We start from the raw sequence: 17,132 nt of genomic DNA, 5'->3' as shown, positions 1-17,132 counted from the left end.
TAGGATTCATAGTAATGCTGCCACACTGAAGTATTTGAAATGTGTGCTAACCCAATAAGTAACTATCTCACAATTGCAATTGTGGACAGCTACTGATCTGAACAAAGATGTTCAAGTTTTTATAGCCTATAGTGGGGTTGGGGGGGACTCATGCGGGACACCCTAGTGCATCACTGGCTGTTGTTTTAGCCACATCCCAAAAATCTGGGGAAAAATGGTGACAAACAGTTGAACACGTTATCTCCACAATTCATTTCTACATAGTTCTCAGTCTTAGCACATTTCAGCACTAATCTTCCAATGTGTATACTTTATCAATCAAAATCCAAAATAAATTGACCAAATGCTCAATAGATCTTTCGCTGTTTCGCTGGCTGATTCTTCAGATTACGAAGGAGGGTTGGGGGCATCTTGATCAACAGCTGTTGGCTCGAAAACGGTTTGAAACTGGCCAGAAGTATTTAGGCTTGAATGAGCTCCCTGTCTTCGTCTGTTTTACCACTCCCCTGCCTTTTGGAGATCCACGGCAATACTGTGCATGTGGAAGTAAAGCTAAAGAGTGTGTGGTTTGCGTCAGTAGACACAGTATATTGATTTGTCAGAAGTTTCAAGAGCCACGAACCGGTGTTTCCTTGGAAAGCACCGGTAGACACTTCCATGTTACCCAGTTATATGACCCTAACCCGGACCCCAGTAACCCCAACCCATATAAAAAGATATTTTTGTTGAAATAGTTTTACCCCTCCTGCATGCTTTAACCATTTGAAAACAATAGGCCACCATGGCTTCCATATTAATGAAAGAAACCTTTTTTTAGGACAGTTTGACTTTTAACCAAAAAATAATTTACTCCTTCAAGCTTACAGAACAAACCTGTGATTCACTTTTCAGTTTTCACTCTTAAAAAAAACAAAAAAGTCATACTTGAGTGGGTTTTTCAAGCCTTTGAGTCACACTTGACCTTAAAGGCTTGAACAACAAGAGTGCTTAAACTTTACGTTTGAATGGAAAACGTAATAGCCAAATAGCGATTCAGGCATCTGAATGAGTTGACTGTACAAACTTATTTCAGGCTCCCTCGTGACTTCACTGTACCCGTTTTGTCTTAAATGCCCCCAGGCACCTCGAGACGCGCCAGCTGCAATGCTTTCATGCTCACATTTGAAACCAAGGAGAGTATAAGCGCTTGCATATAGGCACCTTCGATGCATATCCCTTTTCACTTGCAAAAAATGGGTAGTTTGAACAGAGCGCGGGCCAAAGTGAACACAATGCAGCCATTGACGCTGAGTCACAGTGGATACCTTCATACAGTTAGCTCGGCAGCACCTGGGTTTCACTTAAAGACACAGGCCACATTTGTGCACTCAAATCTTGTCCTACAACCATCCAAAAATACACATCTCATAAATAAAGCGCCACAGAGAAGCGCCAAATTTGAATGATTAAAAATAGAGGGCTTGAAAATCGTGAAAAATCAAGCTGAAACCACACCCCGCTCAACTGTCAATCAAATATCACGTCGACGACCCGGAAAAATGAACAATTCTTTGTCTCGAATCTTTCTTATGCCTACACATAGCTACATGTTTGAGCCCTGAAAATATACGCTAAAGCCTCCGGCGGCTGGAATATCGCCGGGTTGTTGCGGTGATTATCCACGACACGACAACGAGGCGCTCTACAGTGGCCACGCCAGCCCGAAGACCTGGTCCACACACTGGCTGTCAAGTCAGACTTTTCAAAATACGTATTTTTTTAAATTCCCCCTCATTGCTATATCCTCGCCTTTCTCTGCAGGATGTGCGCACTCACGGCCAGCAACGAGGCGCTCTAAAGCAGGTATGCCAGCGAGCAAGCTGAAGTGAAGGCATAGCTAGCTAGCTAGCTAGCTAGCCAACCGGCTGATCCGAACAAAGGCGCTCGAGTTCTGACAAAGTGGGGGAGGGGCAACTGGTGCCGGGGCCCAAATGCGTCACCGGGACCCGTTTTAGCCACGGGCCAAACAACTGCAAGACTAAGATGGTGACAAATGCAAATTTCCCAGTCTTTGCATGTTTCCAGCAATTATCTTCAAAGCTTTTTATTGTATTTAGAGCAAGTCTCTGAATTCACTTGATAGCATCTTAAAGTAATTTCCAAACACATTTGTATCCACGTCGTCTTATGGACAGATGTAGCAGTTTATTAGTAGGAATGCTACAAAGGAACAAAAGACAATGCAGGAGGTTACAGGAATGACAATTGTATCCCTTTAATACTATAACAATGCTTTGAAAATCTTCATGTTCCAAAGTCTAGTCTGTATAGCACAAGAGAATTTCTTGAAATGCAATTTCATCGAATTCAGCTTTTTGGTCAGCAGAGTCCAAGCCAACAGAGTTAAAGCCTCTTTTGTTTTCTTGGGCACATCTATCACAGCATTAGCATCAATGTTGAACATACACGCAAAACACATCCCTGAATGTCCAAATAGAATCCACTACCGATAAAAGACACTTTTTGTTCATCTGCGCAGTTTTTGGCTTGTATCTGGCTTCTCAGTGGGCACAGCATACAAATAAATACTTCTCTTTGCCACACGGCTGCACCTCAGCTTGTCTTACGGGCAAAATATGAGCAATACTTTTGGGCCTGTGACATACAGTAATCCCCCACATGTGCGTGGTTCAGTATTCACATTTTTTGTGCTCCCCGCGATGCCACCGACGCCCCGGCTAAATAGGAAACCAGTAGAGTCATGTGCGCCAATGAGGTATGTTGAAGTGATGCATCTTGACTGAGAGACAAGCTTTGTATGTTGGGGCAGAACTAAGTTTAGCCTGGGTTGTTAGTGGAAGGTGCACTTCTGGCGCTTTTTTGTTTTTCAAAATCCAATAACTAGTAAGCCATTTATGATTGTATGCATAATATTCGATGTTTGACACTTTTTAGATCATAGTATTTGGTATATTCACAGTTGAAACTATGAATACAGTGGTGCCTTGGAATACAAGTCCCTTGACTTCTGAGTTTTTTGCGATGCGAAATGTCGCTTGGAAGATTTTTCACACCCCCCGCCGCAAGATGGCGGCAGCACACTTCACAACTTCCAGCCACCATCACTTCACATTGATTTCCTTGGAGTGGGAGGAAAATATCAGTTGGTGGCAGTAATGTGCGATTAAGTTGGTTTTCCAACTGCCAATAAACCCCACAGAAGAAGGACAATACCATTAAGTATGCTCCTGTTTTTGTACTCACATTTTCTGTGTTTGCAGGTTATATGGATAGCAAATATTTTTTACTGTGCGTTTTTAAGGGGGAGCCGGAATGGATTAATTGCATTTCCATTCATTTCAATGGGAAAAGATGCTTTGCGATACTAGCCTGGTCACAACAAAACTGAACTTCTCATCTCACCTCAAGGCACCGACCGCCGTGTAGGCAATCCCAAGTGTTTTAAACGGGGGCGTCAATTTCCCAGAAGGGCTCGGTACAGAGACCCCACGAATAGCGGGCGAATACCGTAAAACAGGGGTGTCCAAATTCCTGCCGGGAGACTTATTTGCCCATTTTTTCAGTGACCTGCGACGTACACTAAAATTCACGATTGACACAAGCCGTGCCAACTTACGCTCTACAATGGGTGGCAAGGCAGGAGAAGGGGGCAAGAAATTCCTTGTCATCGCACACCAATCACACAACTTTATCTCTGGACTGTATTTCAAGAAATAAAAATAATATATTCAAAATAGATCTATTTTATATTTCTCTTCTATATTTCTTTATTTCTCAACTTCGCATACGGTTAGGTGAACAGCATAATTGCCCAAGTCATTTTTGAACGTTTGTGGAAAACCAGAAAATACACAAGAAATGTCAAAAACAAGAAGAGTCCAGTTGCCTCAATTCAACGTTTGCGGATGACCATGATCTGAATGAATGAGAATCTACACATACATCAAAAAAACATACAACTTTTAGCAAGCACACTTTGGACAATAAGTTAAAAATGACAGGTAGTTATGTTATATCTTTACCTAGGCTGATGGATTGGTTTTAGCGTCTCAATTAAATCAAAGATGAAGAATGTCAACGCGGCCCTTTTTTCCCCATCAATTTTTCTCCATGCGGCCTACGGAAGAAAAAGTCCGGCCGATCCCTGCTGGAAAGGCTCGTCGTGTCTCGGAACGCACGTTTAGTGAAATGTCCTGTCCTCACACAAGCTGATGGACTTATTAACGAGCGTCTCCGCATCGTCCACAAACTTGTAGCCAAACAGCTTCATGGTGGGCCCGCAGAGTCGCTGCACCGCCTGAGCCAGTGTGAAAGGAATGCTGTATCTCCATTTCTCCGCCTGCTCCGACGAGTTCTTCCGGGTGGAGTAAATGTCGTTAGCACCCTGCGTGGTGCGGGTGTTCCTCAGGATCCACTCGCGGGCTTGGGGGCTAAACGGGATCCCCGTGAACCTGTACATCTCCTCGGCCTTCTGCATGGGGTAGCGAGCGATGTCCTCGTAGCGCACCAACATGTAGCGTCTCCTCAGCCAGCGAGGTTGGCTCAGCCCCACCTCGGCGGACCACCTGATGTTGTCGCAGTTGCCCTGGAGCCCCTTCACCTCCTCGTCATTCTCCGGCACCTGACCGTCCTGCACCGAGGCCTTCCACGTCTGGTACTTTGAGGAGAATGCCACCATGCGTGACGCTAATATGGCACGTGGATCTCGGACGAGCTGGATTATTTTGATGTTCAGGCGAGGGTCCTCCACCAGAGGCCGCAGCGTGTCCCACTGGTGTACGCGGACAGTCTTGATGGCTTGGTATTGTTTGGAAAGGCACGAGTGCGAAGCGAGGGTCAGGTTGAGCGGACCGCACTGCCGATTTTTGCAGTGGAACCTACAATGAGAGCACATTTTCAGCAGTAGGACTGTTTCTTAAAGCAGTTACATTTCCAATTCGTCCTCACAGGGCCCTCGATGATGTCAACCTTCATCCATCCTCTGATTGGTTTGTCAGAGCAACACTTACTATGGCAAACTTCCTCTAGAAAACATATCTGAAGCAATCTGCACATAAAAATCAGCATCTTGGCTGAGTGTGATGTGTTTCATGTTTTTCTCATGTTATTTTACTATTAATGCTGAACTCCACGTAGCACTTTCAGGCAGCCTAGATGATACTGACCAGAATCCAACCTATGAAACTGAAGATGAGGAAGGCACCTCCATTAAAAACACAACACACGCAAAACACGCAAGCGATATGAACCAATATACATTTTCAATAATATCCAAGTCCAAAATCATTAGACAGAGTTTCCAAATGTTTTGCCGTCGTAGTTTCTGTGAGCCAATCATTCCCTTGGCCATGGCTCGCCAATTGATTATTGAGCGTTGTGAAATTGACACCTGGCAAGAAATTTTGCGTGCTTGAGAAGCTTGAGAAGCTTTATGGCCGTCAAATTGCTCCAACGTGTAGGACAATTTATTGTACAATTTACATTGTCATGTTGTTCAAAGGCTTTAAGTGGAAGATTACGATGCCTAACAAACATCAATTTGGTACGGATCAAACTTTACAACTCTTCGAAGCATTGGCTAAATTGAGATTTTGTTAATGCTGAGTTCCAGTGCAGCGCTGTGAATACAAATGTCCAGGTTTTGCATGAACACCTGCTCTAGAGGTTCTGTGTTTTGTAAAGAACAGATCCAGTTTTGGGAAACTGGTAAATTGCACTATGGGTTGGAGCAGTTTGAAGACCATACGGACTCTCCGACTGGCGCTGAACTACAGCCGAGGAAAGAAAAATCTTTTACCGGGAGGCAATTTTGCTACGCTGTTCCAATGTCGATTGGCAAACAATATGATATGCTTACAAAAACTGCAAAACCTAAGCGCTGTCAAGAGCTGATGTTCCGAGTGATACCTGAAAGGAAATACAAACAAGGAAGTGTATCGTGACTTTTTAGGACACTCTGCCAAAATCTGAGGAAAACTACAATTTCTCTTAAAACAGGTAGTAATCATTGCCATATCAGTACCGAGACATGAATCCTCCAAATGTTATTGCTGCCAAAAACTTGAAAACATCCTCGTGCAAAATGACAAAACGGGAGTTACTCCAATTACTCCAACAATGCGTACCTCTCAAAAACCTCCTTGATGACGGGGTTGCAGACATTCTCTTCACACAGCGACAAACTGGACTGTCTGCGGAACAGGCCCGGCGTCACATGGTTCTGGGGTGGTGGAGAGATGAACTTCTCCAGAGGGGAGAAGTCACACAGGAAGAGACCCCGGAGTACATCCCGATAAATTCCCGGCAACAAACTGCCGTTGTACGTCTCCGCAGGCTTGGTCAGCATGCGTTCTACGTGCCACAGCGGCTCATACAGGTAGAACATGTTCTCTCCGTGCTGGTTGAAGAATTCTCCCACAAATGAAGAACCTGATCTCGTGGTGGCCATGAGTAATATGTGCTTACGGCCCCCGCTTTGAAGTTGTTCTTCGGGCCGCTCCTCAGTTTGATCGGAGCGACTCTCTTTTGTCGCGTTGGCTTTGGAGAGCAGCACGTTGAACACGGTCGTGTTGCTGTAATCCAGTGAAGGTTGTGTGGTCTGCTGTGGAGTTTGCCTCTGCAACATTTTATCGGACACCCTGATGAGAAACCAACTGGATTAGATAAAAAAAAACAATTAGCAAACGAGTCATTTTTGGCATTTAGCCTAAAGAGGCTTGGAGCTTTGAAATGCAAAATGAAATAGCAGTGTCACTCTTACCTCGATATGATATTACTTTCCTTTTCAATGATGACCAGGGCCACGATAAAGATGAAGACAATGGCATATTTAATCTTCATTTTTTTTTTTTTTTTTTTCAGTCGTGTCGTGGCAACTCCAATTCTAGAAGGTCAATGTGGGGGTTCTCATACAGAGGCTGAAGTTTCATTCTGCACCGGAAAAAAAACAAGCATAGTATTTTTTACATAACGTCCATTCATCCATTTTCTATAGTGGGTGAGCTTTATAATGAGGAAAACATGTTAAGGTCCATCAAATCCAAAATACCGGGGAGATCATGCCGATATTTTCAGAGGTTGAAGTGGGCATAGGTAGAGATGTCCACATAAACTTGGGTGTCGATCGATTGCAGTTTTGTGACATTAAGCTACGTTAAGCTTTTCCTTTATGGTGAGCATTGGGAGAAGTCGCCAATAGGTCTCCAGTAAAATCGAACATGTTCCATTTCACTGCGACTTGCTGGCGACCTGGCTACTCTCCGACAGACTCCAAGAGATGTCTCCGCTACCAGTGCCATTAGGTCGCCAGCTGGTCGTCAGGGGTCTCACATAACATTAAAAAAAAAAAAAAGGTTCAACCAAGCACAAAACCTAAGATTGCAAAATGGATTCCACTTTGTTCAAAACCTGAGGATTAAACCGCTCACATATCTAATTGGAGTATTATTTTTTGGGACATAACAGTTGGCGTGATTTGAAACCTCAGCGGGTTTTGTAAATAGCACGCCTCCCTTCTCGGATGAGCGACGGGGAGATGGGCGGCGGGGGTCACGCAAACAGGGATGCTTTTCAGTTCACAGTGGAACGCATCCACGTGGCACCGTCAAGAGTCGCCTGTGTGATTTTTTTCGGATGTGCTGCACGAGGTTGTTGGTCAAGTGTGAGCACAAGCTTCAACCTGCAGAGAGTCCGGTGATATTTGCATTTCATGATCAAGAAGTACGCCCACAGGCCTTTTCAGTACCATATTCATTGATTCTTCCTAATTGAGATTCTTTTCTTTTTGAGGATCTGACAAACTATCTTCCACACACACACGCACGCGCGCACACAATCATGCGATCTGGGCCCGTCAAGAGAATGATTAATTTTCACATTTCAAGTATATCATTAAGGGGAGAAAAAGACAATTTGCTGGCCCTTGTCAGGCGATTGTGTGCTCTGTAAGTAAATATCAGCCAATTATCTGAGTTTAATATGTCACGGCCGTCAAAGACTGAGGCGCTGAAGCTTGAGCACTTTTACATATTCAAGAGTTGCTGGAGCGTTTGGCAAATCGGACTATTTGCTCAAGCAGAAACACCCATCAGTCTGTTTATCATCTGGCTACAAATTGCATTAATGGCCGCCTTCACAAGTGGAAACGCTGAGAGCTAAATTCCCACTGGAAGCTTCGCTGCTTTTCTTTTTTTCAAGGGATGTTACTGTAAATCACCAACTGCCACCGGATAGGTAAGAAATTCATTAGAATGAATTGAAGCTGCAAGCAATGATTAACAGCCCCCCCCCCCCCCCTCCCCCCACCCCCCTGTCTGTCTGTCTCGGTTGAGAGTGGGTGGAATTGAGGACTCAAAGCGAGTTTTGAAAGAAATCTCTTGACCGCTTTGACTCCATCCGTGCATATCCATCCAAGTTCGGGTCGCGGGGGGGAAGGGGGTCAGCTTAAGCAGGGACTCCAGACTTCCCTCTCCCATTACTTCCATAAACACGGTGCTTTTGTGTTTCTACTCGAGATCATCATCATCATCATCATCATCATCATCATCCTAAGGGGCACCAATGCGCCCAATGTTTTCTTTGATCACATCGGTTTGTGCTGCGTCTTTGGTTGTCCTAGCAACTGGAACAGGAACGCATCAGTTACTTCGCTGCTATCTCACAGTGAGACAATGAGCTCTTGTCATTTAGGCTTAGTTGCGCCCAAAGAAGGTGAAATGAACTCCCTCCCCCCAACTTGTGCTGCCAGAACAGCACGAGGAGGTCCAACACCAAGATCTTACCAGCAGGTTTCCACTGTGAGGCCAACTTGAATCAAATCTTTGTACTAAACACTATTCTATTCATTTGAGTACCATTGGCATGACCCAAAAAGATATAAAATATAAAATAAGGGGCTTGAAAACAGGGGGGGGGGGGGGGTTCACAGTAGACAGGCAAGTTCAAATTTAGAGTTGCATGGCTTCAGTGTCGTGCCACGTCAACATGCCGGACAGCACTGAGGTCTATCGGAAGACGTGCAGCATAATTAAATGCGAGAAGAAGAGGCAGATAAGGTCCTCAATTAAGATGCAATAATAGTCGTCGTTCTCACAGGGCAGAGGGAATATATGCCTGTGAGGATTGTTGTATTCTACACATGTTGCTGCTCCGTCTCCGGTAAAGTAGCAGTTGTTCGAAGGTTTATAATGCCGTAATATTTATGCTGATGTCCGTTAGCTCATCTATGGTATTTTGCACTGTATGTTAGTGTTAAACTGGCAGACTTTGTTAGAGAAAATGATATGGTTCGGTTAAATGTATTGGTGTTTAAATATAGAATGTTTCATTTTACTTTGTTTTGTGTGTTTTACATTTTGACGTCACTTGGGAGGAAGAAATAAACGGCTTGAAGCAAGCACGCATTGCCTCTTATGAGCAGAACTGCAAGCGGGAGAGTGTGAACAGACATGGTCATGATATGGACATGATATGTAGTCTCGACATTTTACCTATCGCGGGGTGGCCGCGGAACGTATCCCCCCGCAATAAACGGGGGTCCACTCGATAGCCGGACAACAAAGCGCTCGGCAGTTCGCAGATCAACTCTTCCTCCTTCAGCGTTTGAGCAAAGTCACAAGCCAGCGAGCCATCATTTCTGTGTGGACCGCCAGCAATTCTTTTTTTAGCAGGGCCCTTGGAGGACTTTAGAACCGAAAGAGCCCCTGATCGGAAAAAGCTTCCCTCATTCATCCCGATAGAAAGTCACATAGATAAGCCCACTATGGGACGCCATTGAGTCTGTATGTAAATGCGGCAGCTGAAGCTGCGGGAGCTCATTCAAACGCAGATGCTTTTGTCACAGCACCACCGCCGAGCAGATACGTGCGCGTGCCTGTGTCGGTGCGTATAGGATACTGACACTGTAACAGTCGTGGGGGTCATTTCATCATTGGTCTCATCATTTCTTTCTTTCTTTCTTTTTAAATCGAATATATCCACTTGTATGTACATGTACCGAAAATGAATGCAAATGACGGTTACAATATGGTGCAGGGAGCATGGCTGTGTTGCATTTCCTTCAATAGCAAGCATGGAGGGGGGGGAGGGGGAGGGGAGGGGAGGGGGTGACTGAATGGACGCGTTTCACACCTCCTCACATGTGGTGAACATGAATGAATGCACACTCATGAATATTGGCGAATGGGATTAGAAAGTGCGCCACGCGAGGCTTTTGCGCCTATAGAACACATCGGTTGTTTTTGGGTTTTGTTTTGTTTTGGGTTTTTTTTTTGTTTTTCCACCATAACGACGAATCTGTCAACGAGACGAGGAAAATTCGACCTGCATGAGCATGCAAAAGCTCCACATTTAAGCGAATGTATATAATGTGTGTGTATACATTGGGGGAAAAGTGACAAACGTTCGGTATCATTTCGAGCCTTTTATATCTCGATATGAGCGGCATATATGCGCGAGCGTTGGTTTTAAAAGTGTCCGATCAAGCTGCAAAATTGCGTGCTGGAGGTGCACACTTTTCGGTGAAGTTTGTAATTATTTCACCGACCTTTGCGTTGCTCTCTGTCTGCCTGCGCTCGAACGTCGTCCACGGAGCATCTTGCCGCATTGTCGCCTGCAAGGACGCGCTGCATCATCGTGGACGCCCGTCCCCCCCCCCCCACGCGCACACGTGGGCAGCAGAAACGTCCACGGGAAGACCAAATGACAACGATGACCTATTGAGCATTTAAAAGAAATGGGGAAAAAAAATAATCATTCAAAAAAATTTTAATCTCACGAAAGTTATCCCAAAAGTTTCCCCCCCCCCAAAGAAAAAAAAGTTATTTATCACCTTTAAACTTTTGTACTTCTCTCAGTCTGGTCTAAAATGTGTGGCTTGTCTGAGCACACGCACACACACACACACGAGGGAAGTGCGACCGCGGTGACGTCACACGACTACGCGCTTGGGATGTCGGGTGGGCAAGGTCACGTGACACACCCCCACACCTTCGACTGTGCGCGTGCACGTGCGTGTGTGGTGGGAAGGGGTTGCCACCTGAAAAAAAAAAAAAGAAAAACTTGAAAAATGAATGATGAATTCATGAACAAAACAAAGATTTATAAACACTTTAACATACATATACATATATTGTCTATAAACAACGGCTATACTACTGTGACTGTTACTACTAGTGCAACTACTTTTACTGCTACAGATATTACTGTTACTATTACCACTAGTACTGTCCCTACCACTACTACCGTTACTATAGTACTATTATTACTGCTATTAATAGTGTTAAAGGGGAAATTTGCAGGTTTAAAACCGCTAGCATGATTTGAATGTAGCCACACGAAAGTTGATCTAATCTTTCACCTGCTCAAGCCACATCTAAGTCCTGGTGCAGGCTAGACTGGTGGTCTAACGGAATTTTGGTGAATTTCATCGGGGCGCAGGCAGACAGATACCGGGGCTGTATTTAATAAGGGTACCCGCTCACGGTGTCGCATCGTCCTCTTCCGCACACAGGACGGCGGCGCCGTGTCTCCGTCGCATTTAAAGGGAACGAGAGGAGCCGCTTCGATTGGCGGCCACTGAAGTCGGCCGTGAACACTCCCACAGTGGCGCAGCCCGCCCACTCTCAGGTCCGCCGGCCTACACTCGTCTACGAATTACCAACGCAAAGTTTGATTATTCAAATAAATCCTTTTACATACACAACTTATGTATTGATTTGTTTGTTTACTTAACCTCAAATATGAATTTTCCAGTCCATCTGGCCGATTTCAAAATCAAGTGTGGCCCTGCAGCACAAAGGTTTGCCCGCCCTTGGTCCAAATGCAATATGATGTGATCTTGTGGTAACCGTTTGTGACCGCTAGGGAGCAGCAGTGTACAAGAATATGCGAGTAAGGCTGCAGACAGCCTCCACTTAAAGTTAAAGGAAGGAGAAATTGTACTTTTCGTCTGAAGCTTGGATTGGAAAAAAAAAATAATAATAATAACATTTTGCCTAGATATGAACATTGATTTTTGTTCCATTAATGCAAGTTTGAATGTCACAAACATGTTTTCTGCAAGTCCTTGTACATGCTGGTCTCATGAGCATATTTCATATTTCATTTTGGCCACTACATCTTTTTAACGCAGTTCAGCGTGTCATGTCTCGTGGGATTTGCTTGGAGTTATGACTCTGTACAGTCACAGTCACTGTGCGCGTACTCTCTGCAGTTTATTAAATGAAAGAAAGAAAGAAAACAAACAAAAAAAAAAGGCTGTGTGACCCCACAGTACACTCTGCGTGGACAGATTAAAGGAGTGACCTAGTTTTATTGGAGTGGACCGGGACTAAAAGCGAACCTCTGCCCTTGGCCAACCACACTGGAGATTATCAATAATAATCCAAAATGGGCAAAGCTGAATTGGGTATCTTGACAACAGGTGCACACTCGGGCAGACAGTGTGATCCAGTGCTCACAAAAGGGATGCAAAAACTTTTCATCTCTACTTCTTAATGTACGTCTCCATATATATAAATGCAGTTAATAAAGACATAATCCCCCCCCCCCCCCATTTCTTCATATGGGATACTTTGGAACATGCTTTGACGCACGTCGTATGTGGGATGTGTACCAGAGGTTGGTCAGGGCCTTCAATGCTAACCCATACACAATTAGAAGCACTAACATAAATTGACAAGCTAAATTTTAATATTTGTTCCATGTCTACAACAGTCTCGTGTCTTCATTTCGTAGCATTTCTCTTGGCTGCACTGCTTCCGGTGATGTGTTTGTCCCAGCTCAGGCCAGAGCAATAAAACCATTGCTTTGCTGTCATCTTGTGGCATCTCGGTGCCAGAGAACTATGTTGACGTGAGCTGAGGAGATCATTTAGGCAAAAGTTGTGCTTTGCCACCATAATGCTGACGTCTTCATTTCGACAGACAACGTTCTTTGACCATTTTGTGGCCTTTTCGGTGCCTCTTTGTGCCAAGGAACTACTGCCCCAATTCCAATGAAGTTGGGACGTTGTGTTAAACATAAATCAAAACAGAATACAATGATTTGCAAATCATGTTCAACCTATATTTAATGGAATACACTACAAAGACAAGATATTTAATGCTCAAACCGATAAAGTTGATTGTTTTTAGCAAATAATCATGAACTTAGAATTTTATGGCTGCAACACGTTCCAAAGAAGCTGGGACAGGCTCATGTTGACCACCGTGTTACATCACCTTTTCTTTGAACAACATTCAATAAACGTTTGGGAACTGAGGACACTCATTGTTGAAGCTTTGTCGGTGGAATTCTTTCCCATTCTTGCTTGATGTACAGCTTGAGCTGTTCAACAGTCCGGGGTCTCTGTTGTCGTATTTTACGCTTCATAATGCGTCACACGTTTTCAGTGGGAGACAGGTCCGGACTGCAGGCAGGCCAGTCTAGTACCCGTACTCTTTTACTACGAAGCTACGATGTTGTAACAGAATGTGGTTTGGCATTGTCTTGCTGAAATAAGCAGGGGCGTTCATGAAAAAGACGTTGCTTGGAAGGCAGCATATGTTTCCCCAAAACCTGTATGTACCTTTCAGCATTAATGGTGCCTTCACAGATGTGTAAGTTACCCATGCCATTGGCACGAACAGCGCCCCTTACCATCACAGATGCTGGATTTTGAACTTTGCGTCCCTAACAGTCCGGATGGTTCTTTTCCTCTTTGGCCCGGAGGACACGACGTCCACAATTTCCAAAAACAATTTGAAATGTGGACTCGTTCGACCACAAAACACTTTTCCACGTTGCGTCAGTCCATCTTCGATGAGCTCGGGCCCAGAGAAGCCGGAAGGCGTTTCTGGGTGTTGTTGATAAATGGCTTTTGCTTTGCATAGTAGAGTTTCAAGTTGCACTTACGGATGTAGCGCCGAATTGTATTTAGTGACATTGGTTTTCTGAAGTGTTCCTGAGCCCATGTGGTGATATCCTTTACACATTGATGTCAGTTTTTGATGCAGTGCCGCCTGAGGGATCAAAGGTCACGGGCATTCGATGTTGGTTTTCGGCCTTGCCGCTTACATGCAGTGATTTCTCCAGATTCTCTGAACCTTTCGATGATATTATGGACCGTAGATGATGAAATCCCTCAATGCCTTGCAATTGTACGTTGAGGAACATTGTCCTTAAACTGTTGGACAATTTTCTCACGCACTTGTTCACAAAGAGGTGAACCTCGCCCCATCTTTGCTTGTGAATGGCTGAGCAATTCAGGGAAGCAATCCTGGCACCCACCTGTTCCCAATGAGCCTTGTTCACCTGCGGGATGTTCCAAGCACGCGTTTGATGAGCATTCCTCTTTTTGGCCACCTGCCTGTCCCAGCTTTTTTGGAACGGGTTGCAGCCATCAAATTCTAAGCGAATGATTAATTGCTAAAAACAATCAAGTTCATCAGTTTGAACATGAAATATCTTGTCTTTGTTGTGTATTCAATTAAAATATAGGTTGAACATGATTCGCAAATCATTGTAATCTGTTTTGATTTATGTTTAACAGAACGTCCCAACTTCATTGGAATTGGGCTTGTATGTTGAAGTTAGTTTAAGAGCGTAATTGAGACAAAAGTAGTGTTTTGCCGCATCTCTAGGCAATTATAAACCTTTTTATGGCACCAATTACTCCTGGGTTTTCGCCACTCGCGTCAGGGCTTGGTCCCACGCAACCCGTCACTTTGGATTTCAGTAATCTGAAATGTTCCTGGCATGTATCCTCCGCGCTCTACGCTCTCCTGACACTTTTACGCAGCATTCCACAGACATGTTGCGGACGAAGAGCCAAAGTCGTTCTCGGTGTCGACATCGCTCCTTGACGGGAGGCCAACGAGCACGCACGGCGTCACGCACGCCTCAGCATGTTTTCTCATGTAATCCCTCCATGTCGTGTTTTTTTTTTTTTAAATACACTCAACACTAAAATGTTTGATTTGGATGAACTGATTTAGCAGATTTGGTACGGTTTGCTTCACTCGTCGTCATAGACATCATGATGAACGCTTTTAATGCAACATTAGTGCAGTATCCTACATGATACAGAGATCAAAGATTCATATTTCAAATGCTGTGAATTTTTCTGGAGCAACTTGTATAGTAACGATTGAATGTTTTTTTTGTTTTTTTTTAAACTTACAGTGTCAGTCGACAGCAGAGGGCGCTATTGCACAACATGGCTGCACCCTGGGATCACTGAAAATTGCTGAATTCTTATTCCACGAACATGAAATTATGAATCATAATACCGTATTCTTGCCCCAGAAACGTTTGCCTTTCCTTCGCCTTTAAGTTGTACAGGTAATTGGTCACATTAATGATGTAAAACGTTTTGCAGTGATCAATCGCGGTCTCCTTTTTTTTGGGAGACTTTTTATATCCGTTGATGATTCATATTAATTGTCAGTTGCCATTTCTATTCCTAGTTCCATTTGTAACGGCGTGGTAGGCCTGCAAGCCAAACGTGGCTCGTTGCCGATATTTCAGGAGCACATTTAATGCACTTGGCCGCGTCCATCCACGACAAGTAATCCACATCAGATGACGGCCGTGCATGCGGCGACGGGCTCAAGTCATAAGCGCATGGCTGACTTTTCCCAGCAGGCACCCCCGCTGCTTCTGACAGAGATCAGCATTAGATGAAAGGCCAGCTTTAACTCTGTTTTCTCATTTAAAAAAAAAATATATATATATATATATATATATATATATTCTTTCTTTACAATGTGTATGATGTAAAACGGAGATTTGGGTTGTAATCGCACGAAAAACAACAACAACAACAACAACAAAAACATGTTCGTGAACATGAGCTCAGGGTTGAACCCACGCCGTTGCGCGCCCATTGCGATTTCCGGCACATTGAAGTCCCATGCCCGCACACACAGAGGCTGGATTAGATCACAGTGGGTTCATCTTTAGGCCTGCCATCTGCCAGCGGCATGAGAATTCAACCTTTTGTATTGAAAGCAACCGCATAGGTTTGCTTTCGACGTCCTTTTAGCTTCATGCTAACGAACAATGCAAAACGCCATAGTCAGGTTAACAAATAGCATCAGTGTCGCGGTCTTATAACCCTTTGAGCAACAAGTATTTGAACAGGAACATGCAGACAGTTAATATAACTACTCACTAGAATACTGTATATTGTTTATCCTCTGCAGAGAACAACTAATATGACTGCAACTTCCTGAGAAGTGACCATCTCCATGTATATAGTGGACCCACGCTATCCGTGCGGGATAAGGACCAGACCTGAATGCGAAGGCGAAAATCAGCAAATGATTGATACACGTTATAATTACCATGAAAAAAAGGGGAATAAGTGGGGGATCATGAAAAAAAGCACAGCGTACAAGTTGGGTTTTCCTCGAGAAACAGGGGCTCCCCCCTTTAAATCCACGAAAAGGTCAAGTTGCAAATGCCGAATTTGTCTGCGTGAATATGCGGGGGTCCTCTATATCTCTTTGTCTGCCAAGGTGGGCACGCCAGAAGGAGCAGCACAATATCCATTGAACTGAAGCAAACAATGTGGCCAAAACATATCATTACTGTATGTTTTTATGAAATACTATATTATTAGTGCTATTTTCCTATTAAAAACATACTACCAAAAAAAATGTGCTTTTTTTTTTTTTAGGGGGAGGCTGGGACAGATTAATGGAATTTCCACTCATTTCAATGGGGAAATATGATTTCAGTGTTTTGGTTTACGAGCGTGGTCATGGAATGAAGGAAAATTCACATCGCAAAGCACCTTCTCAAAAAAAAAAAATGATTGCTTGAAAAAAAGGATATGGTAGGAGAACACTGTAAACAATGTGTCATTAGTATGCATTCCCATTTTAGAATTTGTGTTGTGGAGGTCAAAGTTGTTGCCACAATATTTCAACTGGAGCTACGTAATCCCATCAGATCATTCGCTGCTCTCATCTGCATCATCCTCTGTTTTATGATTCTACTAATTGGAGTAAATAGTAAATAGTTTTTGTTTTTTTTCTTCTGAGTGCAGCAGAGGGTTGTGGAGTGCACAGCAGATGGTGCACAACATCAAGTAACCAGAGACGCTGCCTGCTTTTTCAAATCACTCGTCTTTATCCACTGCAGTTGAC

The 17,132-nt window shown here is 44.0% G+C and overlaps 1 protein-coding gene and 1 long non-coding RNA gene across 2 annotated transcripts in view; one reads left to right on the top strand and one right to left on the bottom strand.

Moving 5' to 3' along the window:
- Nucleotides 1–16,490, top strand: part of LOC133485464 (uncharacterized) — a 232,799-nt gene extending 216,309 nt beyond the window's left edge. The window contains exon 8 of the long non-coding RNA XR_009790701.1: nucleotides 16,185–16,490. This is a non-coding gene — a long non-coding RNA (uncharacterized LOC133485464). The remainder of the gene's footprint in view (nucleotides 1–16,184) is intronic.
- On the bottom strand, nucleotides 3,747–6,855 carry chst3a (carbohydrate (chondroitin 6) sulfotransferase 3a). Its single transcript, XM_061789994.1, has 3 exons — nucleotides 6,761–6,855; nucleotides 6,126–6,653; nucleotides 3,747–4,877 (listed from the first exon to the last, which is right to left on the bottom strand). The coding sequence occupies exons 1-3, from the start codon at nucleotides 6,838–6,840 to the stop codon at nucleotides 4,181–4,183; spliced, it is 1,305 nt and encodes a 434-aa protein (XP_061645978.1). The 5' UTR covers nucleotides 6,841–6,855; the 3' UTR covers nucleotides 3,747–4,180.
- Nucleotides 16,491–17,132: the final 642 nt, after the last annotated feature.

This window comes from Phyllopteryx taeniolatus, chromosome 11 (assembly GCF_024500385.1).
Source record: "Phyllopteryx taeniolatus isolate TA_2022b chromosome 11, UOR_Ptae_1.2, whole genome shotgun sequence".
Taxonomy (NCBI): Eukaryota; Metazoa; Chordata; class Actinopteri; order Syngnathiformes; family Syngnathidae; genus Phyllopteryx; species Phyllopteryx taeniolatus.
This window is presented reverse-complemented; position numbering and strand designations above follow the sequence as displayed.

Excerpts from the sequence above, each read along its gene's own strand:
- chst3a (XM_061789994.1), bottom strand. The coding sequence starts at position 6,840 with ATGAAGATTAAATATGCCATTGTCTTCATCTTTATCGTGGCCCTGGTC. Across the intron at positions 6,654-6,760 it reads GAAAGTAATATCATATCGAG|TTGGTTTCTCATCAGGGTGT; the intron begins GTAAGAGTGACA and ends TATCTAATCCAG. Across the intron at positions 4,878-6,125 it reads ATCAAGGAGGTTTTTGAGAG|GTTCCACTGCAAAAATCGGC; the intron begins GTACGCATTGTT and ends CTCTCATTGTAG.